General features: G+C 42.3%; 1 protein-coding gene and 1 long non-coding RNA gene across 2 annotated transcripts in view; both read left to right on the top strand.

The window, feature by feature from the left end:
• The first annotated feature begins 5,382 nt into the window (after positions 1-5,382).
• The window catches only part of NXN (nucleoredoxin), a 157,473-nt gene continuing 137,433 nt past the window's right edge, over positions 5,383-25,422 (top strand). The window contains exon 1 of the mRNA XM_040336786.1: positions 5,383-5,861. Coding sequence (XP_040192720.1) covers positions 5,535-5,861 — 327 coding nt within the window. The 5' untranslated portion in view covers positions 5,383-5,534. The remainder of the gene's footprint in view (positions 5,862-25,422) is intronic.
• Positions 5,880-10,950, top strand: LOC120926662. The gene is made up of 2 exons (XR_005746977.1): positions 5,880-8,524; positions 8,623-10,950. It is a non-coding gene; the product is annotated as an uncharacterized LOC120926662 (long non-coding RNA).

The raw sequence follows: 25,422 nt of genomic DNA, 5'->3' as shown, positions 1-25,422 counted from the left end.
ATGGTGTGTATGCAACTTCGTCTTTGAAAATTGAAGTTTCAAAAACGTCATTTTTTACTTCACAGAAAGTGTCGTTTTTTTTCATCACATAAAGTGATGGTGTGTACGGGGCATTACATTTACAAAGATTACAAAAAATCTAATCAAACCTGCACAGGGGTCTGTGACCACGCTGGAATATTCAGCACTACATTATGCTCCAGACAGCAGTCACCTCTGCTCGTCCTTCCATGCAGGTAGCTCATTCCTCTGCCCGGCAACTGTGTCCTCTGTGCAGAGCTCTCACTTCAAGCATAGAGGTGTGTCGGCTCGAACAGTCTGTACATTTCAGTATGGGAGGCACACTCTATTCCTTGGATGGAGCCCAAGCTGAAAACATCCAGGGACAAACAGCAAACAAGTTGAGAGCTAAACACAACCAGAATTTCTCCCGGCTCTCTCCTTCTCGCTCCCTGGGCTAAGCTGACAGTAGTGATGCTGCTCTCACTACTCCTGCCAGTGGCAGTGCCCCTCTCAATGCGGCGCCCGGGGCACATGTCCCCCCCCCCCAGTTTCGGGCCCTGATGGCTCGTTCACACCATACCTACATAAAAAGAGGAAGAGGAAATGAAGGGAAAACCGAGCAGATTTCACTTGCAGGGACATCAGTTTCACATCAGTTTTCATGCCCGCTGACATGAGTTTTCATGCGCATCAGTTATGTGCCCTATTCACACCAATGTTGATGTCATGTCAGTTTTTTTCCCCATGCAGAAAACTGCATACACTTTACAGGTTTCTGCGCGGAAAAAATCTGCACGTTGTGCTGTGAACAGGGCACATAGAGAACAATTAAAAAACTGACATTTCTGCACCATGATGTGAATGAGGCCTAATGCCGCGTACAGACAACGTTTTTCTGGTTGTAAAAAATTAAGGTTTTTTTTTATGTCATTAAAAATGATCGTGTGCGGGCTCCAGAGCATTTTTCATGATGTTAAAAATGGGCATTAAAAATGTAGAATATGCTCTAATTTTTCACAACGTTTTTAACGTTGTCGTTTTTAACGTCGTTTTTAACGACGTGAATAAAACACGCATGCTCAGAAGCAAGTTATGAGATGGGAGCGCTCGTTCTGGTAAAACTAGCGTTCGTAATAGAGTAAGCACATTCATCACGCTGTAACAGACTGAAAAGCGCGAATCGTCTTTTACTAACACAAAATCAGCAAATGCAGCCCCAAGGGTGGCGCCATCCAAATGGAACTTCCCCTTTATAGTGCCGTTGTACGTGTTGTACGTCACCGCGCTTTGCTAGAGCATTTTTTTTCACGATCGTGTGTAGGCAAGGCCGTTTTAACGATCGGGTTGAAAAAAACTTTGTTTTTTCTAGACCATTAAAAAAATAATTTTTTACAACCCGAAAAACGGTCGCAGTCCGCTCTATTTAATGGAACCGTTCTAATAGGAGCGACGCAAGAAAAAGGTTCCTGTACGACTTTGGGGGCGACTTGCATTGACTTTAATACAGAAGTAATTTTGCAAGTTGCCTCTCAAGTCGTCTTGCCGAGTCACCCCCAAAGTCGTGCCGCCTGTGTGTGAACCGGCTCTTAAGTATTCATATACTTAGCAGAGCCACAGAAATTCTGTTTTGCTAAACGAATCTCCAGGATACCACAAAGGCACAGAATCCAGCATATATTTCAAATGCACTTTCCCTAAAACTAGCCCTAAAAATGCATTTAAATGCATTTAAACTTAAAGCATAGCCTGGATACTGCATGACTTTCCTTGGAATGAAACACAATCCCAGCATCCCACAAATCTGGGCTCCATCATGGAACCCAGTGGTGGAGTGCATGTTTAAGCTCCAGCTCCCTGCAGACTCTGTGTCGCACAATGACCCCCTGTGCATTAAAGTCTGCATAATCAAAATAGGAAATGGGTCTTGAGAGCTACCAGAGATAGTCACTCCAAATATCTGTATGTATGTACAGTATGTATATATAAAAAACATGTTTTTTCAGCTGCTGGCACTTCGAAAATTCGGAAATTTGAAAATGCTAAATTTGGGAAATTCGAAGAAAAAAAAAGTGAAGATTCAAAATATGAAAATTCGGAAATTCAGAAATCCAAAATTAAGAAATAAAAATTCAAAAGAACGAAAATCCGAGAATTCAAAAACCGGAAAAAATTGAAAATCTGAAATAATAACTAACTAAGAATAACTTAACTATTACTAATGCCATCTACACACGATCGGAATTTCCGATGGGATAAAATCTGATGGAATTTTCCGTTGGAATTCTGTTTAAACTGTCTTGCATATACAATGTCAGACCAAATTTCGAAAATCCAAAACGCGGTGACGTATAACACTACGACGAGCTGAGAAAAAAGAAGTTCAATGCTTCCGAGCATGTGTCGACTTGATTCTGAGCATGCGTGTTTTTTTTCTCCGTCGGAGTTCCACACAGACGATCGGAATTTTCCATCGGAAAAAAATAAAACATGTTCTATTTCTAAACTCCGACTGAAAAAAGCCAGATGGGGCCCACACACGGTCGGAATATCCGATGAAAAGAATCAGACTGACTATTTTCATCGGAAATTCCGATTGTGTGTACAAGGCATTGCTATTACATTATAGGTATTTGGAATTTTCATTCAAATTTGGCTGTTAGTGAATGCAACGAATACAAATTTATCCAAAGTTACAAATTATCCATAATAACAAATGCATATCTAAACAAATGGGATGTAACAAATTAATAATAATAAATAACAATAATAAAAAAAAAATTGTTCATTTGTTTAGATGTGACATTCTTTATTTCGGATAATTCGGAACTTCAGATAAATATGTATTTGTTATGTTCACTAACAGCTAAATTTTAAAGGAAATTCCAAAACCTATAATTTAATAGTTAGCTATAGTTAGTTAGTTATTATTTCAAGTTTTTGGATTTTCAGATTTTCATTCTTTTGAATTTTCGGCTTTTCCTTTCTTATTTTTGGATTTTCTAATTTTTAGATCTTCGAATTTCTGAATTTCCAAATTTTAGAATTTCCAAATTTACATATTTTTGAATTCCGAATTTAGGAATTACGAATTTACAAATTTATGAATAAAGTGTAATATCAACCACTTGCTTACTGGGCACATATACATACCTCGTTCCTGCCCAGGCGAAATTTCAGCTTACAGCACTGCGTCGCTTTAAATAAATTTGCGCGGTCGTGCGATGTGCCTCCCAAACAAAATTGACGTCCTTTTTTTCCCACAAATAGAGCTTTCTTTTGGTGGTAGTTGATCACCTCTGCGGTTTTTATTTTTTTGCGCTTTAAACAAAAAAGGAGCGACAATTTTGAAAAAAAAACACAATATTTTTTACTTTTTGCTATAATAAATATTCCATTTAAAAAAAAAAAAATTCTCAGTTAAGGCCAATATGTATTCTACATATTTTTGGTTAAAAATACGCCCCCCCAGTGTCCATAAAAATACGGCCTCCCGGATTTATAGAGTCACCTTGAGGCCGTCTTTTTACTATGGCCTGGGTCTGTAGTAGTTAATAAAGTGCTGACGTGTACAATGTAAACAAATAAAAATACACTTATATATATAGTATTCACTCCCTTAAAGCGGAGTTCCGTCTGGGAAAAAAAATTAAAAGTCAGCAGCTACAAATACTGGAGCTGCTGACTTTTAATATAAGGACACTTATCTGTCCAAGGAGCCCGAAGCCAACCTGTCCCTCGGCTCTAGGTGCAGTCGCCGCCATCCTTACTAAGGGAAACAGGAAGAGAGAGCCGCGCTGTACCCGCACCACCAGAGAGAGCCATGCTGCACACACACACCCCAAGAAAGCGAGCCACGATATACCCGCACCACCAGAGAGAACCACGCTGCACCACACCACCAGAGAGAGCCACGCTGCACCCGCACCACCAGAGTGTGAGCCACGCTGTACCCAGACCACCAGAGAGAGCCACGCTGTACCCGCACCACCAGCGAGAGACACACTGTACCCGCACCACCAGAGAGAGCCGCGCTGTACCCGCACCACCAGAGAGACACTCTGTACCGCACCACCAGAGAGAGAGCCACGCTGTACCAACACCACCAGAGAGAGCCACGCTGTACCTGTACCACCAGAGAGAGAGCCAGGCTGTACCTGCACCACCAGATAGAGAGACACTCTGTATCGCACCACCAGAGAGAGCCAAGCTGTAACGCACCAGAGAGAGAGAGCAGTGCTGCACCGCACCACCAAAGAGAGAGCCATGCTGTACCACACCACCAGAGAGAGCCACGTTGTACCACACTACCAGAGAGAGCCACGCTGTACCCGCACCACCAGGGAGAGAGAGACACTCTGTACCCGCACCACCAGAGAGAGAACCGTGCTATACCCGCACCGCCAGAGAGAGAGAGACACGCTGTACCCGCACCACCAGAGAGAGACACGCTGTACCGCACCACCAGAGAGAGACACGCTGTACCACACCACCAGAGAGCCACGCTGTAACCACACCACCAGAGAGAGCCACGCTGTACCCACACCACAAGAGAGAGCCACGCTGTACCGCACCACCAGAGAGAGCCACGCTGTACCCGCACCACCAGAGAGAGCCACGCTGTACCTGCACCACCAGAGAGAGAGAGAGACACTCTGTATCGCACCACCAGAGAGAGAGCAGGTCAGTGTCACTGGGCAGTGTGGGCACAATAGGAGACAGACAGTACTAGAACTGTATGGCCGCAATAAGACTGGGACACTGTAATATAAAGAGGACTGCACTGTAATCATCATTGCAGTGCCCCTTTACAGTGTAGTTCCCTTTATATAACTGTGTCCCTGCATATTACAGTGTTGAGGACCGACACCCGCCACCCCTGCGAATGTCTACCGACCCCACCGTTCCATGGAAAAGTTAGCTGCTTAGTCTAAAATGCCGGGCCTATTTTTTGTCCCAGTCTGGGCCTGGAGGCGGGGGGGGGGGGGGGGGAGATAAAGCGAGTGCCAGGGGTGGCACCAGCCGCCACTGGTTATAATCCTCTCTTATTCTGTCGAAAATGCAAAAAAATTGTTTTGCCTATAGTTCTACTTTAATACCAATGGTTGTAGTCTTTTAGTTGTATATATTTATTATTTTGGGGTGCCACTTTATGTTGAGGCATTAGATGGAATTCCATAAAGCAATGTTGGGATTGAGATGAGGAGATGAAGAGTCTCTTGTGATATTCCAGTTTTATGCCTGTCTTTATGAATAGCAGTGGCCCACTTCCCACACCCATTTCTCCCCCATGGCACCCAGGTGGCACTCTCTCCCACACATACATACACACACATAGCCCCCTCGGTCTCCTCCCCCTCTCTCCCTGTGCCCATGTGCAGCCGGCTCTATCGGCCGCAGCCAATCGGCGGAGTGCAGCCCGGACTCCGGCGCAGCTCGTGTGGCGCACGCGGCTCGTCCCCTCCCGGCCGCCGGGGAGCGCGTCTGTGAAGCCCGAGCCTGTCCAGGAGCCATAGCGGGGAGGGCCGAGCAGAATGTCGGGACCGCAAGGGGAGAAGCGGGGCGGCGGCGAGTCCGGGCTGCTGCTGGAACTGCTGGGGGATAAGCTGGTGACGGCAGAACGGGAGGAGGTGGACGTACAATCTCTGTGTTCCCGGGTCACTCTCATAGGGCTGCTGTTCGGTTGTGGGGTGAGCGCCCCTTGTCAGCAGCTGCTACCCGGCCTTACTGACTTCTACTGCAAGACACGGGAGCGCCTGGAGATCGTCTTCATCTCTTCAGACCCCGACCAGAAGAAATGGCAGCTCTTCCTCAAGGACATGCCCTGGCTGGCACTGCCCTACCAGGAGAAACACAAGAAGGTGAGGCGGACTGGGGGGGAGACTGCCATTGTTACCGAGCCTGGCTGTACTGTGTACAAGGGGAGTCATAGCAAGGATGGGGGGGACACCCTCTGATTGGTACAGGTGCGCCATCTCACCTTAGCCCCAAGTGACAGCCACCCACCCACCACCTTCCCACACCTGGCATGGTGAGCAAAGATCTATGGGAGTCATCATTCATGTGATCCACAATCCCTATGATATAAAAGAGGGAGGATCTTGTTTATCACTGGTAGGCAATGCTATTCTAGAACCATGATAGAATTAGGGTTGCCACCTCATCCCTTTAAAACCGAAGAAGTATTAATTACACAGGATCTGTGGCTTATTAAGGTGGTAATTAAACTCGATGCCTTATCTGCGTTCATCTAGCCTCAGAACCTGTGTAATTCATATGTGCTTGGGTTTAAAGGGATGAGGTGGCAACCCTAGATAGAATTCCAGTCTCATCTCTCTGCCATAGGATCATCTGACGCTGTGAAGGCTGTGTATTCCTTCCTTAGGGATTGAAAAACCCAACACATAAGAACATGTATTCTAGTGGCTAAATTATTGCTCACTGGGTATCTGAGAACTTGATCTTTGCCAAAGGCTCTTTTAACCCTACTGGGGATAATAAAGTATACATTTTTGGATGTTTGTTAGATGCTACGACCAGTGTTGGAAGTAGTCAGCAAAGGGTCACTGCAGGAACCATTTTCTAGACTCCCCCTCCCCTTCTTTCCTTTTTTAATTTACATGCCAAGTACAAACACTGTACATTCACTGTGTACAGATAGATGTAGATGACGAGTAGCCTTTAGAATGCCCTCTGAACTCTCTCACGGTCCATAGATAAATAGATGTAGGTGAAGAGCAGTTTGGATGCACCCTGAACTCACAGTCCATAGATAGATGTAGGTGGGGAGCAGTTGGGATACACCCTGAACTCACAGTCCATAGATAGATGTAGGTTGGGATGCACCCTAAACTCACAGTCCATGGATAGATGTAGGTGGGGAGCAGCCTTTGGGATTCTCTCTGTCAGTCCATAGATAAATAGATGTAAGTGAAGAGCAGTTGGGATGCACCCTAAACTCACAGTCCATAGATAGATGTAGGTGGGGAGCAGTTGGGATGCACCCTAAACTCACAGTCCATAGATAGATGTAGGTGGGGAGCAGTTGGGATGCACCCTAAACTCACAGTCCATAGATAGATGTAGGTTGGGATGCACCCTAAACTCACAGTCCATAGATAGATGTAGGTGGGGAGCAGTTGGGATGCACCCTAAACTCACAGTCCATAGATAGATGTAGGTTGGGATGCACCCTAAACTCACAGTCCATAGATAGATGTAGGTGGGGAGCAGTTGGGATGCACCCTAAACTCACAGTCCATAGATAGATGTAGGTTGGGATGCACCCTAAACTCACAGTCCATAGATAGATGTAGGTGGGGAGCAGCCTTTGGGATTCTATCTGTCAGTCCATAGATAAATAGATGTAGGTGAAGAGCAGTTGGGATGCACCCAGAACTCACAGTCCATAGATAGATGTAGGGGGGGAGCAGTTGGGATGCACCCTAAACTCACAGTCCATAGATAGATGTAAGTGAAGAGCAGTTGGGATGCACCCAGAACTCACAGTCCATAGATAGATGTAGGTGGGGAGCAGCCTTTGGGATTCTCTCTGTCAGTCCATAGATAAATAGATGTAGGTGAAGAGCAGTTGGGATGCACCCTGAACTCACAGTCCATAGATAGATGTAGGTGGGGAGCAGCCTTTGGGATTCTCTCTGTCAGTCCATAGATAAATAGATGTAGGTGAAGAGCAGTTGGGATGCACCCTGAACTCACAGTCCATAGATAGATGTAGGTGGGGAGCAGCCTTTGGGATTCTCTCTGTCAGTCCATAGATAAATAGATGTAAGTGAAGAGCAGTTGGGATGCACCCTGAACTCACAGTCCATAGATAGATGTAGGTGGGGAGCAGCCTTTGGGATGCTCTCCAAACTTTCTCTTTTCATGGATAATTTGATGTAGGAGGTGAAGAGCAGCCTTTTAGATGAACCATGGCTTCTCTCAAAGTCCATAGATAGAAGTTGGGGAAGGGTAGCTTTTGGGATGCTCTCCAAACTCTATCATAGTCCTTAGATGCACTTTGAGCTCTCTTACAGTTCATAGATGTTGGGGGAGGGAAGCCTTTGGGGTACTCTCCAAATATTATCACAGTCCATAAATAGATGTAGGTAGAGGGAATCTCTTTAAGATGCTCTGTGAAATCTCTCACAGTCCATAGCTTGATAGATGTAGGTGAAAAACAGCCTTTGAGATGTTCTCCAAACGCTATTACCAATAGATATAGGTGAAGGCTAAACTCTCTCATGACCAATAGACAAATAGATGTAGGTAATGAGTAGCCTTTGAGACACTCTCTGAACTTTTTTTTTTTTTTTTTTGTCATGGTACATGCATATTAGGAAAGAGTAGTCTTTGGGATGCTCTCTATCACAGTCTTGAAGTAGATCTAGATTAAGAGGTTCCTTTTGGGATGCCGTCTGAACACTCTGGTGGTCCATAGACAAATAGAGATAGGTAAAAAGTAACCTTTGGGATGCCCCCGGAACTTTCTCACGGTCCATAGATGGATAAATAGATGTAGGTAAAGGGCAGTTGGGATGGTCTCTCTGTCCATAGATAAATAGATGTAGGTAAAGGGCAGTTGGGATGGCCTCTCTGTCCATAGATAAATAGATGTAGGTAAAGGGCAGTTGGGATGGTCTCTCTGTCCATAGATAAATAGATGTAGGTAAAGGGCAGTTGGGATGGCCTCTCTGTCCATAGATGTAGGTGAAAAGCAACCTTTTGAATGCACTTTGAGCTCATTCACAGTCCATAGATGGCTAAATGTTAGGGAAGGGTAGCCCTTGGGATGCTCTCAAAACTCTATCATAGTTTATAAATAGATGTAGGTGAAAAGCAGTCTTTGGGATGCTTTCCAAAATCTATCACCAATCATAGATCTAGATTAAGAGAATCCTTTGGGATGCCCTCTGAACTTTCTCATGGGCCATAGAAAAATACATCTATGTAAAAAAGTAGCCTATTGGATGCTTTGAACTTTTTGTGATCCATAGATATTGGGAAAGAGTAGCCTTTGGGATGCTCTACAGTCTATATCACAGTCTATGGATTGTTTGATGTAATCCCTTTGGGATGCTTTCTGAACTCTTTTGTGGTCCATAGATGTGTAGGTGAAAAATAGCCTTTGGGATGCTTTCTGAATGCTCATGGTCCATAGATAGATTTTTTGAAAGAGCAGCATTTGGGATGTTCTCAAAACACTCTCGCAGTCCATAGATACATGGATGTAGATAAAAAGTGTCTTTTGAGATGCTTTCTGAATTCTCTCACGGTCCATAGATGGACAGCTGTAGGGGAAGAGCCTTTAGGATACGCTACAGACTCCTAGTTATCCATAAGGTGTAACTTGTCATACAGAGAACACCATGAGAAAATGGAAAATGAATTATGTATACCAACACATTTGGCAGCAAGGAAAGGTGGTGCCCTCTGTAAAACATCGTTTTTGTAGACCAATGGAAGGGTTTTGGGGTATTGTGAGGAATGGCTTCTGCTTCTCACCTACCCTAGATGTGAGCATGTCCAAGCTCTAGTGGAGTGTGACTTTGTGTATACATAGTTATTGCTAACCTAAGGTAAGAAATGCTGTAAATGTGGTAGGGACAGTGACCCCTTTTTTAAATATTGCTTAAGAGATAAAGGTGTTTACTGTAAGAGCCTTATTCCAAATGCAGTCATAAAGTAATCGGAATTCAATTGGTAGTCAATTTATTGCATCATACGTGACTTTATTTTTTGTGTACATTCTGCATTGCTATTGCATATACTGAATAAGCCTTATAACATATAAACCTTTACAATTAAATCTGAGAACATTATGAAAAGAAAGATTATCCTTTTTTTTTAACGTGTATATTGAATTGATCAGTAGTTATAAGCTGCTGAAGTTATATACAAAGCTTAGCTTTTCCTCTGAGATGGGCCTTGCCTTCTGTCACACCTCCTATTGGTCTATCATTATGCCTACCATAATAAAGGACAAGTAAGGAGGCGTGAATGGGTGGGGCAGACTTAGTTTTTATAGGAAAAGTTGGGATTTACATAACATTGCAACTGTGGATCATTTTGACAGGTAACCTCTGCTCACACATTTTCTAATCCTGCTCGGTTTTAGTTGTCAGTGTGTCTGACTGGTTTACCTCCTGAGTTTCCTTTATCAACCAAATCCTTCCTTCTAATGCAGGGTAGACAGCATATGCATGAATTTGAGTGGTTAGTGTGGGACTGCAAACAGTAACAGCCAATTTATACAAGAGATACTTGGCATTTTATTTTTTATGTGAAGTAGCAAATCTCTACAGAATGTTGCTATTATCCTTCAAGTGCAGCAGGAAGCTCAGTTGTACACTGAAGAGATACTTACCCAGTATTTCAATGAACCTTTCACTTTTGACTATTCATTGTAGACATCTTGGCAAACTTTTTTTTATTTCTCCAGTTTCTGTAGCACTGACATCTTATGTTTCACAAATTTTCGTAGCACTCTAATGATAGCATAAGGCAGTAAACATACGGTCATTCATATTTCAGGGGACCAAGGTCACATCAGTGAAAGGTGAGCTGCTATTGGTTGCTTTGGGTTAGTGAATTCTGGCAATTTTAAGTGCTACTTTTTCAGTTGTATGAGATCATTTCAGATTGTTTTATGCAGTGGGAAAATAGAAATTGTGGTCACAATGTGCTGGAAAATGTAAATTGTGGTAATGCTAATAGAGGATGTTAGTGTTTTGTAGTTGGGTTTAAAAACATGTCCACATTGCCTTCAAAACAATAAACATCCACTTTTCTTGTTACTGTTATTTCTGGAGGTTACCATTGTGCAAATTATTGGCTTTGTTGAGTAACATTGAGGGGATGTTTAAAAAAAGTTTTGGCCTTTTGTATGAATATTACGCTTTTCAATCTAGCTAGCAATGTGTTGGGCGTGTGTAAATGGATAGGAAACAAAGCTAAAAAAAATGGAAAAACTTCATGTCAACATTAGGGAAATAATACATATGCAAAAATGTGACGTTAAAGTAGTTGTAAGCCCTACATGAAATTATGAATAAACCATATCCCTCTATAGTGTGTACTTATCTCAGTCTAGAGTGCTAAGCGTGATTGCTGTCTGCTTCTTGGTTCCTCTGCTATCAGCATGAATCAATTCTGACAAGTTTTCCTGACACCAAGAGAAATCCAACTGATTGACAGCCTCTGCTTTGTTCCTGTGTGCTGTCTGAATGGGGGTGTGTCCCTTCCCTCCAATCAGCTTTCAGACATCTGCAGAGTGCAATTTCAGCTCTCGCCACTTTTTTTTTTTACTTTCAGACAAGCTGTATAAATTTAGCACTTTGGCAGTAGAGAAGAGAAGACTGCAGATGCAGTTTAGGAGATATTTACTGTTTACTGCACCGATGATGTCATTGGCTCATGTGCTCTGAAGGAATAGCCGCCTGTGCCTTTTTATTCAGGCGAGTGTGCCGTAACCAGCAGCTTCCATGTGCATGCATGGGAGTGACGTAATGCGGCTCCAGCCAGTCACAGAGGCGAAGTCCGGGGCCTGTAAAGAAGATGGGCGAAGATGGATGCGGCCTGCAGTGGAGACGACGCTGGCTTTGTTTGCAGGTAAGTGTCACATAATGTGCTAGTATGCAATGCATACCAGCACATGATGTCTTTACTTTTCAGGGAATTCGAAAGGAAGAAAAACCCACCAGGGCTTACTTCCTCTTTAAGTGACAAGCCTCCTGAGTATTTCCATGGTGGCAGGGTCTTTTTTATGTATAAGGGGCAGCGTCCATCTTTTGCTTTCAGCAGCCTTTTACTAATGTACAGGACTTTAGAATGCTAGTTTAGAGACCCATTAAGATGTGACATAGGAACTCTGATAAGTATATAAGCACAAACCAGAAAATGTAAGGCATCATAAAATATAGTAGATGGTACAAAACCTGATGTCCAAAAAATATATATTGAAAAATAAATATGGTACAACATAAAAGCTGAGCACTGTACATAAGGGCTCAGCCTTATAATAAAAGAATGAGAAAATAGTTCTTATTTAAAAGTGGTTTGTTTGATATAATTGTAGCCAACACGTTTCAGGGCTTTAGTATATGCCCTCCACCAGGGTTGTGTGATCATGTGAATGGCTGGTGTAAGATTCATCAGATGCATGCTAATGTTTACTAATGGCTGTACAACTCTTATACAATGTGCTAGCTATTAGCACAGATGTACAGGAACTATGGCACCTTGTACTTGGCACCAGTAAAGAACTTTGGATAAGAGTAAGAACTATCTCTCAATGTTTTGCCTTATACAGATTGAATTGAAGTGCTTATCATTCACTGTACTACAAGTATAGGAACTTTTTCTGTAGTTGCCATTCCTTGTCCATTCCTGGCAGATCACACAAATACAGATATGTGCTGTCAGTTTTGTCCTACATATGTTTATATCTTCTTGCCTTAGTTTTGTCTTAAATGTTGCTCAACAGTATCAAAATAGCGAACGCATCTATAATGATATCCAAAAAACATGGTTTACGAGCGTTTCGTAATATGAGCTTTTAAAAAAAAAAAAAATCCTGACTTGCTTTCTAAACGTTGTCTCGCAAGACAAGCAGGATTCAAGCCGCTTGGGTGTGCAGTACCGCATTTTGTTAGAGGTGCAGGGGCGCCAGTGACGCTTGGAAACCGTTCCCGTGTGTCCCCGGCGCCCCCGCACCTCTGGCCGCATGCGGTGGCTGTGGAACAGATTATCTGAGTTTCCATTATTTTTCATTATTTGGTATACAAGTGCTTTGGATTACATGCATTCTTCTGGAACAAATTAGGCTCATAATCCAAGGTATTACTTTATAGCAGGGCTCGACGAAATCCGGGCGCCAGGTCGCAATTGCGACAAGAAATTGTGACCTGGCGCCCGCCGGTAATTGAGGCCACGGCTTTGCAGCCTACAGGACCGCAAAGCCGCGGCCTCAATTACCGGCCGCGCCGATCGCGCGGCGGGGGCGCACGGAGCACAAGATCCTGTGTCTCCGTGCACCCCCGCCGCGCGATCGTGGTGGGCCCGCAACGGCCGGTAATTGAGGCCGCGGCTTTGCAGCCTTGTGAAGTCCCAAGCTCCCTTCTGTGACCTGGCGCCATCTGGTGGTGGCCGTTGGCATTACAAGTAAAACACCTGCTCTAATGTGTAATTTTTCACTGTTTTCACTACATCTCTTTCCCTCTAATTGGAACCCCCAAATATTATATATATTTTTTATTCTAACACCCTAGAGAATAAAATGGCGATTGCTGCAATACTTTCTGTCACGCCGTATTTGCGCAGCGGTCTTACAAGCGCACTTTTTTTTGGAAAAAAAATCACTTTTTTTAATAATAAAAAAAAAAAGACAGTAAACAGTAAAGTTATCCCTATTTTTTTTTTATATTGTGAAAGATAATGTTATGCCGAGTAAATTGATTCCCAACATGTCACGCTTCAAAATTGCATCCGCTCGTGGAATGCCGACAAACTTTTACCCTTTAAAATCTCCATAGGCGACGTTTAAAAAATTCTACAGGTTGCATGTTTTGAGTTACAGAAGAGGTCTAGAGCTAGAATTATTGCGCTCGCTCTAACGATCGCGGCGATACCTCACATGTGTGGTTTGAATACCGTTTACATATGTGGGCACTACTCACGTATGTGTTCGCTTCTGCACGCGAGCTCGTCGGGACAGGCCGCGTTTTCTGGCTCCTAACTTTTTTAGCTGGCTCCTAGATTCCAAGCAAATTTGTCAATGCCTGCTGTATAGGAATTAATATAAGAACTGGACAGCGCCTAATGTATACGAGTATGTACCTATAATAATGAATTTCAGCTGAAAAAGCTTCCTCAGTGTCGTATGCTACATGCCAATCCTGGTATCCAAACTCTTCTGCAGAAGAACAGTACATGAATGACAACCTCCAGCAATAGAACACTAAGCTAGATTCATGCTGCTGTGTTCAGATTTTGATCTGGCTTTCAGTACGATTAGGTAGTACAACTTGGATGAGGTTTGCATATTCTGTGAGACAATGGCGGCTGCTGCTAATTTTTTTTGGGGGGCGCAAACAAAGAAAAAAAAAACAATTGCAGCCTCACTGTGCCCATCAATTGCAGCCTCACTGTGCCCATCGATTGTCACCACTGTGCCCACATCAATTGTCCCCACTGTGCCCTGTAAAAGGCTGCCAGTCAGATTGCCCTCCCGCCACTTATTTTTCTGGGATCAGCCATCCTCCTTCCATGGTCCCTCGATGACGCTTCAGTCAATCGGGTTACCGCTAACCAGAACCGGTGAACCTGATTGGCTGAGACACCTGTGCGTCCCCTGGCTAACTATTTGGAAGCCGTTGGCTCTGATAGGCACTTCCAAAGCCAACCAGCTACCGTTATTCCGATGGCTGGCGCTCACCAGGGGGCCGGCCATCTGAATAGTGGGCGGCAGCAGCAATACATAGATTCATGCAATGCATTCAGTGGCGGTGCAGGAGAGAGAGGGGGCGGCGCTCCTGCGCCCTCTATGGACGCACGGCCACTGCTGTGAGGCCATAATTACGCACCACAGTAGCACAAGAAACTTTTCCAAAATCACGCCATGCTGAGTTGCACTAATGTGAACAGGCACCGTTGAAAACCATGTGATTTCCATTGTCATGCGATTCTGCGCCAGTCAAGTCGCATCTGAAATTGCACTATGAATGGAGCTTAACAGGCAAAGCATATTTTTATACTGCTAAGCAATATTTAAGCAGCATTTGGTAATGGGTTTGATATAAGTATTTTTGTTCTAGCTTAATTCACTGGTTTCTTTATAAAGTTGACATTAATATTTTTATGTTGGTTTGCATGTGTGCCTGCCAATAGGTCTGCTTACATTTTCATTCTTCTGAACAGTGTGTGCCATCTATTTAGGAATCTGTAAAACTGTATCAATGAAAGAGTGTCCATATGGCACACTTGTGCTTTGAAAGGTTTGCTTCTTGTTGTGTAATGACCAACATATTTTGACATCAGCAGGTGTCTGCTGGAATGTCACTGCTCAGAAAATATCAGTTTGTGTTCTCAAGTGTACAGCAATTAATCAGTGACAAAACAGAAGTGTTTGTTAAACAGAGGACGGAAATCATTCTGCACCTCCATAATGTGTTTTCTCTTGTAGGTAAGTAGAATGATTTGGAGTATGCTAGATTAGGAACAAATATGAAAAAAATGCACATATGTTGCCAGATCAGGTGGTAGGTACATCCATTGGATTGGCTTTTGTTTTTGGTATAGGTTGGTGTGCTATCCTGAGGTGTTGCCAGATATAATCATTTTAGGAGCATGTCCAGACACAACATCCTCTGAAAACTGCTGATGCACTTTTCCTTCTTGCTGATGTATATCAAACGTCAAATCCTTTTTCTTAGTATGAGAAGGTGATATTAAAGGCTAACTTTAAAAATAATAATAAAGAGGGTATACTTATCTGCTTTTTGCAACAATATTTCACAGAGCGGTCCCTACCTCCTCTTCTAGGGTCCTCTACCGACCCTGTCTGCTTCTCCCTTCTCACAAAAAGAATTGATTTGTTAGGAAAATGTCTGTGGGGAAGTGAATAACAAAAGACTTTTTTATCCTGAGCTATGAGACTGCAAACTGTGCTTTACGATGGCTACTGTAAGTTGCCATTGTTTACTTTGAGGAGACCAGCCATACATGGAAGAAATTCCAAATATGTGACAGAAGATGTGAGCACAGATTTTTAGAGCAGAAACATTAATAAAGAAGTTAATCCTAGTGCATGGCTTATTTTTGTAAAGTGGTAAGACATTTTGAGATTTTGTCCTAACGCAGAACCAGGTGCAGATAAAACAACCTAGGCCACCCATCCTGCAGTTTTAACCACTTTGATGCCTTATAGATCCTGGGTTGTGGAGCTGTAACTCATAGATACAAGATTAAAGCTGTCCTTTGTAGGTTGGCAACGGAAGAATCTGGTTGTTCTAGGTCTAGTACTGTATTGTACTATAATCATATGACCATTACAAATCATTTAATCCTGTTAGGAATTTGATTTCCTTAATCTGATTTGTGCAGTACTGTTAGGGTGTGCCTAGGAATTTTGTTTAGCTTTTCAGTGCATGTATATGTGTGTATTATAATATCTATCTATCATTTTTTATATAATTTTTTTTTTTTTTGTAGCACTAATTTTATCATAAACTTCATGTTGAAAAATATCTTTCAGAACCTTCTACAAGAAATTGTTTGCCAATTGGACAGGTGGTAAAGTAGACCCTCTTCTGAGGTCCAGACAGCATGCTAAATGAGTAAGGTCTGCAAATCTTGGCAATAGTACAGGATAGCAGAGAATCTTCTAAATTGGTGCAGTAACGTATGCATAGACACAATGGGAAGGAGATTGTGTACTTTTCATATTACGTAAAGTTAATTCTCTATAAATGCCCTCAAATTGTATTTAGTGGATTAAAAATGTGAAACATGTAGATAATGATAAAATTATAAAACCAGATATAAGAACGGCACAGTTCTGGGCTAATATTTCAGCTCTTTGTTCACTTTAGGGTTCCGAAATTTCACACTTGACTTTTTGATGACAGGGCCCAGTGCTGGCCTCCTACAGTTTACGCTGTCTTGTTTTCTACTTTGTCACAAAGCAGTTGCTTTGTTCCTAGCATTTCAGCTTCTGTGGTCTCTTTGTAACGTAACTGGATTTTATGGTTGCTTGACATCAACAGTTATATTAGTATAAGTCTGTTCCTTTCAGCTTAACCAAGGCACATTTACTTTAGGCTCAAGCCTACGGCAAGCAGTTTTTTTGGTTTGTGATAAGAAAACATTTCATAGTTTGTCAAAAAAGGCAAGAACAATTGTCTTGTATAATAATGCAAAAGTTTCAAATGTGGAAAATAAAAATGCAGCTAAAAATATCTAATGCAGTGTTGTGGCTATCAAGTTTGGGTGGAAGACGGCGCTGGACTGGTGCCGCTTGAGGCTGCCTGGCAGCAGATTACACTGTGGAGGGTATAGAGGAAATTGCTTCCAATGGGTTAAATCCCAATTGTAGGTGGTAGATGATGGACTCCTTTGATGTCTACGGCTGCTATCTTTCTGATTAAGCAAATGATGGCATTACAGCAGGGAACACTTGGATGATTTGAGAGGGGCTCCGATGTAAAACATTTTTTTATAAATTTTATATTTGTTTTATTGAAGATAAATGTATACAAGTAGAGCCAACGAATTTTGGGGAAATTGCCTCCCCTTTTTTAGGGCTAGTGTATAGAGAAGCATACATGGTAATAATTCATAGCCAGTCTATAGGATTTGTACAAAGTGCAAAGCAAAAATCTGTGTTTAAATATTGTTCAAGACAAAGTAGAAACCTCACTTGGTCTCTAAAAACATATTGAAAAACATTGCGAATGGTATAGAAAATAAAAACATATCCACATTAAATAATACAAGTCGTAAAAGTATAAATAAAAAACAAAGAGTAAATGATAAGTCATCAGTAATAAATAATAAAAGCAATGTACGTGTATACTAAATAATAAAGCCTTAAAGTGGATGTAAACCCCAATTTTTTTTTTTTTTATTTTTTTTTTTTTTGATGTCACAATGTAGAGTATAAGATTTCCTATCATCTGTGCCCAGTCTTGCCACACAGTTAATCCAGCTCTGAGCAATCCTCTTTTATTGTTCAGTGAAAATTAACAGACTTCCAGATAAAACCCTGTCTAAATACAAAGTCCGTTCCTCTCTCCTTGCTTTGAGTGACAGGTTATTTACATATCTAGCTTAGACATGTTTATATTTTGTTACGTTTATCATAATATGAGGTGATCCACAGTATAAAACGTGAGAAATCCACCCCTCCCCCACATAACACATCCTGGTAATATTCTTTTTTTTTTAAAGAAGAGGTGAAATTTGAGCCAGGGAAAGTAGGTGAGCATAGAAAATAGAAGTTTTCTTTCATATATTCTGTCCCAGTCAACCCCAACTAAACTGCAAAAAAGAGAAATGCAACGGGTGCTGGTGTTTCGTCAGATTAGGCGACCTGTTGGATTTTGTAACGGAAGTGACGTTCCGTCACCGCCATCATGCTACACCCGGCACTCCTCCACAGTAATGATACACAAGAAGGGGCAAGCGGATATCTTGATACACCCACCGGACTCTTGCATGTCACACTTATTTTTAACATTAATCTGAGCTTGTATAGTGAAATACAGTATTTAAAAATCCGTCTGACTGTTTAGATGTTGAATTTTAGAAGCATCGGCAAGCCTGCTGATCTCACTAGTTTTGCTAATCTGACAGAAGGTCGCTGGTTTGAAAAATCAACATCAAAACAGTGAAACTGATTTCAAAATGCTGAATTTCACTATATAAGCTGCATTTACTGTAAAAATTACGTGCGAAATGCAAAACTCCGGTGGGTGTAACAAGATGTCCGCTTGCCGCCTTCTCACTGTATCCTTACTGTGGAGGAGTACAGGGTGTAGCAAGATGGCGGCAACTTCCGTTACAAAGTCTGACAGGTTGCCTAATCTGACAAAACACCTGCTTTCTCCGACTCAGTAATGATTGTTCTCTTATGTGGCCTGCTCTTTCCTGTTTTTCACCTTAATTTTATAAAACCTACACAGAGGTAAGATGGGCTGTGATCAGTCAGTGAGGTCTAAGGTGTAACACTGTAATAGAAGCTGTCTGGGTGCGATTATATTGCTCTGTATCTGAAAAGTAGAAAATGGTTACATTCACACCTGAATTTACCATAAACCTTTCAAATGTGCCTGAAATTTGGCAGCAGGTTGTTTTATTTTACCCGGTTAGAAAACTTCCTCATGACAAAGTGAACTTTTGGTGATGTGGACAGTTTATTTGTTTAGGCAAGTGCTTGGCTTGGAGCAGTTGTCACAAACGAACACGAACAGCTTTTTTGGCTTTCAGCAAGCGATGGAACAGAGCAATTCAACCTTCATTTCCTCATCTCAAAATGTGTCTTTTACTTTAGTTCCGCTATTTAAAAGGCAAATATTACTACTTTAAATAATGACATGTTATGTTACACCACAAGTGGTTTGTATGTTCTTTCTCATGTAAGATGAAGAATAAATGGTTGCAATTTGTACTTGTGGTTGAAAATTGCACATAAATGTATTTTCATTGCAGATTCTTGGGAATCCAAGATAGAGCCCATGTCTTGTTTCATTTCACACAGGATAACCCCTTGATTTCTGGGATAGATGACTGTGCAGCATTAAACAGCTTTATTACGACAAGGCAGCCTAGAAAACGGTGAAAGTACCTTCTCTCGGTTTTTCTTTTTTCTTTTATTTGAAACTTTTTTTTTTTTTTTTTTTACGCTTTCTCTTTTCATTTTTGTCACTGCTTGTGAAAGCATGAGCCATAACAGGTCCTCTTTATTGAAAAATCTGTGGTCTATTAGATCCCAAATCTTTCATCTAGCCTCCAATGCTGTTGATTAAACACAGATCAGTCTGGCTACTTTCCTGGTCTCTTACGGCCAGGCAAACAAAGAGCCAAAACCAGAAGTGACAAAATCCTTGTTGCTTCCGATTTCCAGGGTCACAGAGAGGGAGATACAGTGTCAGTTAGTCTCTCTTTCTGTGTAGTGCTGCCGGTCGCATTGCTCCCGGGCTCCCCGATTGTTCAGCCACTCGAATCACTTGTAAAAGAGAATTTACGTACAAGAATGATGCCTACAGGTATCGCCTCGCCTTAGTATAGCCACTCCCACATAAAAACGTCCATGTATATCCTACCTTCAGGATAAAATGTATCCTTAGATGTGGTGGCTGCATTAGTTTTTCTGTTTTTAGGCTTCTTTCTGTCTATTTTCACCTAGTCGTATGGCCAGTAATACACTTTATCTATGGAGGAACGGAGCCACCCTTTAACAGCAACAATGTCTGGAGAGGTTTGTGTTAGATGAGCTAATAGCTTTTAATGGTATAAAATCAAAAAACAAATATTGCAGCTTACCCATCATTATATTGCATGCTGCGAATAACTGTCACAATTGCTAGTATACTTATGTTTGATTTCAACTGACCTAGCTGATAACATGTGGAGCACCATGGCAACTGCAGACCAGGCAGAAGCTAGGATGTCGCTTCCTTGGCTGTAAAGGATAGGAGGTTTTAGTTCTGCATTAAGTCTAAGTGGCTAACAAATGAAAGCCTAATTGCAACTCCTGGTTCCCTTTACTGCAAATGATGGGTGCCGATCCCAAGAGCCCTGAGGAGCATACGTAGGCAGGTATATTCTACTTGCCAGCTGTGTTGCATAAACAGACATACCAGTGACGTTGCCGAAATGCAACCCTTTTTGTTTGTGGTGTCCAACCTTAAAGGCATAGTTCACCTTTATTAAAGAATGAGCCCCTGTAGATAAAAACAAACTGCAGCTTTGACCAATGTTGGATACAGTAAGTGCAATTATTCTCTGCGCACACCTACTAGTTGACTACAGTTAAAGCAGAGTTCCCCTCTAAGGTGGAACTCCTGCTGATCGGAACACTCCCCCCCCCCCCTCCGGTGTCACATTTGACACCTTTCAGGGGGGAGGGGGGTACAGATATCTGTCTAAAGACAGGTATTTGCACCCACTTCCGGCCACACAGTCTCGGGCAGACTGCGGGCATGACGTCACCTCCCGCCCCCCCCCCCCCCCGTTGTGTTCTGGGAACACTCGGCTCTCAGTACACAGCGGGAGCCAATCGGCAGGCGTAGCAACGCGACTCGCGCATGCGCCATAGGGAACCGGGCAGTAAAGCCAGAAGCGCTTCACTTCCTGGTTCCCTCACCGAGGATGGCGGGGGGCAGCAGAGTGATGAGCGATCAGGTAAGTGTCCTAATAAGTGTCAGCAGCTGCAGTATTTGTAGCTGCTGGCTTTTAATATTTTTTTTTTCAGCGGACAGCTGCTTTAAGTTGTTGCTGCTCATGCTATAATGTGTTTCCCACATCAATATGAACAAAATAAAAAATGCCACACAACACCTTTTGTGTCTCAAAGTTAGTACCACTACTTGGCTATTGTGGTGCTCCAATAATAAATTAAATGATAGTTAAAAAATACATTGCTATATAAACCATAAAAATACACAAAACAACCAATCTTACTGATGGATTCATCAAATAATGATACATGCACCCATTTACATTGATGAGTGACAGTAACACTACTTATCCTTTAAAAGTGACAAAAAAATAATACAAATCTCATAACTCTCTTTAAATGTGCCTTCTCCAAAGTGATGAAAAACACTTGGAAATATTGTATGAGATAATAAGAGTCAGTTCATCAAAGTAAAATATTGAAATGTGAGGTATATACCGCAAAACTAGAAATTAGAGAACTTGTTAAAGTCCATTTAATAATGGAACGCACACATCCGTTATTTATCACCTGCCAGTAGGCAGTCTGTATTTTAGCAAAGTACAAAATAACAATGAGGGGAACTCTGCAGTGGCCAGTAAGATAAAAGTATACATTGTATCAGCGTAGAAATGTTCTGCCCTGAGCACAGGAATGAAAATAAATGTAACATTTCACCAGAAAGAGATAGCTTTCACAGTTTCATAATATCTCTTTGTGCATTTATTTGCAGAACGATCTTCCTCTAATGCAGTGTTTGCACGAAAAAAAAAAAAAAAAAAAAAATAAAGCTACATTAAGAGCCGGTTCACACTGCGGCGGCACAACTTTGGGGGTGACTCTGCAGGTCGTCCTGAAGATGACTTCAGAGGCGATTAGCAAAATGACTTCTGTATAGAAGTCAATGCAAATGGCCCCAAGCCGCCCCCGAAGTCGTACAAGAACCTTTTTCTAAGTCGGAGCGACTTACGTCGCTCCTATTAGAACGGTTCTATTACATTGAATGGGACGCGACTCGTGAGGTGGCTGAGCCACCTGACGAGTCGCCCCAGTGTGAACCGGCTCTTAAGCAATTTAAATAATGCAAAACATAAATATTTAACACTTTTGGTAAATTACTCCTTTTTTTTTTTGTAGTTGCATTGTAGGCGAGGCTGAAAAAAGTCCATCAAGTCCTCCGACCTATGTGTGTTTTATATCAGTATTGCATTGTATATCCCTGTATGTTGTGGTCGTTCAGGTGCTTATCTAATAGTCTTTTGAAATTATCGATGCTCCCCACTGAAACCACTGCTTGTGGAGGGGAATTCCACATCCTCACCACTCTTACAGTTAAGAACTCTCTATGCAGTTTAAGGTAAAACTGCTTTTCTTCTAAGTTTTAGTGAATGTCTGAGTGTCTTATTTAATTCCCTTTTGCGGAAAAGTTTAATCCCTATTGTGGGGTCACCGGTATGGTATTTGTACATTGAAATCATATCCCCTCTTAAGCGTCACGTCTCCAGAGGGAATAAGTTCAGTGCTCGTAACCTTTCCTCATAACCAATGTCCTCCAGTCCCTTTATTAGCTTTGTTGCCCTTCTCTGGACCCTCTCCAGTTCCAGCACATCCCTCCTGAAGACTGCTGCCCAGAACTGGATGCCATACTCCAGGTGCGACCGGACAAGAGTTTTGTAGAGTGGGAGAATGATCGTTTTGTCTTTTGGAGTTAATCCCCTTTTTAATGCATGCCAATATTCTGTTGGCTTTGCTTGCAGCAGCTTGGCATTGTATGCCATTGCTGAGCTGATCATCTAATAGGACCCCCAGGTCCTTTTCTATCTTTAATTCCCCCAGAGGTTCTCCCCCTAGTGAGTAGATTGCATTCATATTTTTGCCACCCAAATGCATTATTTTACATTTTTCTACATTAAACCTCATTTGCCATGTAGTTGCCCACCCTATTAATTTGTTCAGATCTTCTTGCAAGGTTTGCACATCCTGCAGAGAAGTTATTGCCCTGCTTAGCTTTGTATCTGCAAATACAGAGATTTAGCTGTTTATCTCATCCTCCGGGTCGTTTATGAACAAATTAAATAGGATTGGTCCTGGATAGAACCCTGGGGGACCTCACTTTCCACCCCTGACCATTCTGAGTACCCCCCATTTATCACTACCTTCTGAACTCACCCCTGCAGGCAGTTTTCAATCCATGTACTCGCCCTATGGTCCATGCCAACAGACCATACTTTGTATAGTATCAAATGCTTTTGCAAAATCCAGATACGCCACATCTACAGGCCTTCCTTGAGCTGGCAGCTCACATCCTCATAGAAGGTTAATAGATTGGTTTGACAAGAATTATTCTTCATGAATCCATGCTGGTAGCTTCTAATGATACTGTTGTCATTATTAAAATCTTATGTATATAGTCCCTTATCATCCCCTCCAAGGGCTTGCATACAATTGATGTTGGGCTAACTGGTCTGTAATTTCCAGGGCTGTATCTTGGCCCTTTTTTTAAATATTGGTGCTACATTGGCTTCTCTCCAATCAGCTAGTACCATTCCAGTCAGACTGTTCGTAAGAATTGGGAACAATGGTCTGGCAATTACTTGACTGAGTTCTTTAAGGACCTTCGGGTGCAAGCTATCTGGTCCCGGTGACTTATTAATGTTTTTCAAGTCTATTTCTGTCTTTAAGCTATGAGGGTGCTTCCTGTGAATTGACTTCTGAGATAAATATCGCATGAGTTTTTTTAACTCAAGTTTATGCGGTATTTATCTCTTAGTGAACTGACCCCTTAAGCTTAGTACACAACCTGCTGGGTTGAACGAAAAAACCCGACAGCTCAGATCTGAGCGGCTGTACTAACAATCCAATGTTAATACAGCGATCTACCCCCACTGATCTGTTGTGTTCTGACAAGGGGAGGCCCCCCCCGCCCCGCCAGAACACTCTGGTCAGCGCTCTGACGGTGGCTGAGAGCGCTGATCAGGAGCCAGTCGGCTGCTGGTTTTCCAGCATGCTTGTTTGACAGAAGATGGCCAAACGACTGACTTCTGATGGATCAACTGACATACACACCAGCTAATTGTCGGACGGTTTTTATTGAACTGGCCGATGTCTCATGACATTCGACGCGTGTGTACTAGCCATAAGTTACCGGGGGAACTCGGAAAAACAAAGACTGCTCTGTTAATGCTAGTGACAGACTGCATCATGTGTAATGATTTATTTTATCTTTAGTACTACTTTAATTGTCATGAAGACATTCAGAAATAATGGAGGATTGTTGGTTTGGAATAAATACTTGTATGCTGTTACTTTCAATTTCTCACTGAAAGGGAGGACAAAAGAAAAGTAAGGAAAAGCCCAATGCTTGTGAACATATTTAATTACTTAAAAAAAAAAAAAAAGCCATTTTGTAATCTGTTAATAACTGTCACTTTTCCATTTCAATCTGCAGACCCGCTATCATTTTGTAGACTTGACAAAGAAAAGCAACTTTCACTTGCTTGTAACCATGGCAACTTGGGAAATATTCTGTACATTGCTTAAAGTGTTTGTAAATGCAAAACCAGTAAAACACAAGTACTGAGTGAGGAACTTATCCCTTTTTTTCAGTCATTACAGTTTTCTGCAGTTCCCTTATGAGGGCTTTTATTCAGTCACTTGCCCGCACTATCCTCTCTCTTCTTCCCTCATCTTGGAGGGCTAGAGACCATAGAGGATGCTCGGAAGCCACTGTCAATCACAGTGGTGAAGTATGGACTAGGAGGAACCACTGTCAAACACTTGTTAGGCTGCCAGCTGCCAGTGTCACCAGCAGCTGTTAGAATGACAGTAAGTGACTCTATCTCTTATGTAAGTCTGGGCAGTTCAAACTGACTGAGCCGTTCAGGTCAGAGTAAACTCCCTAGACACAAGGAACTTGTACACAAGAGGTGGCCTTGCAGGACACAGGTCCTGCTCAGCACCCAGCCCATTCGCAGAGCAGATTAGGTGGTAGGGACCTGGAGCATGCTCACAAATGGTAGGGGGAGGTTGCTTAACTTTCACTGCTATGACCACCAGTGTGTGGATGGAGGGGGTGGGGGATGGGGGCTAACAGCTGATCAACCACCAATGTAGCATGGGTGGGATTAACTTCACTGCCACTGACCACCAATGTGTGTTAATGTTCACACCAATGCTAGAGGTTGTTATTCCTGCCACTGACACTAATGCTGGGGGTTATTGTACTCCAACTTCTTCAGTGTGCATTGCGATACACTGCAAAAATGCAGCAAGACCCAAATTTAGAATCATCGTGCAAAAATTCTCTGCTATTGTGAGCCCCTTTGAAAGTGTCAGGGGCCACACTTGGGGCCCTCTATCATTTTCCAGTTCACCCCCACTGATCTAAGGCTTTGTACAAACATGATTGTTTATATGTTTTTGTATAAATTACAAATATACTCTTATTGAAAAGTCTTAAGTGTCACCTTACTGATGTTCTAAAT

This window comes from Rana temporaria, chromosome 2 (assembly GCF_905171775.1).
Source record: "Rana temporaria chromosome 2, aRanTem1.1, whole genome shotgun sequence".
In the NCBI taxonomy this organism is placed as follows: Eukaryota; Metazoa; Chordata; class Amphibia; order Anura; family Ranidae; genus Rana; species Rana temporaria.
This window is presented reverse-complemented; position numbering and strand designations above follow the sequence as displayed.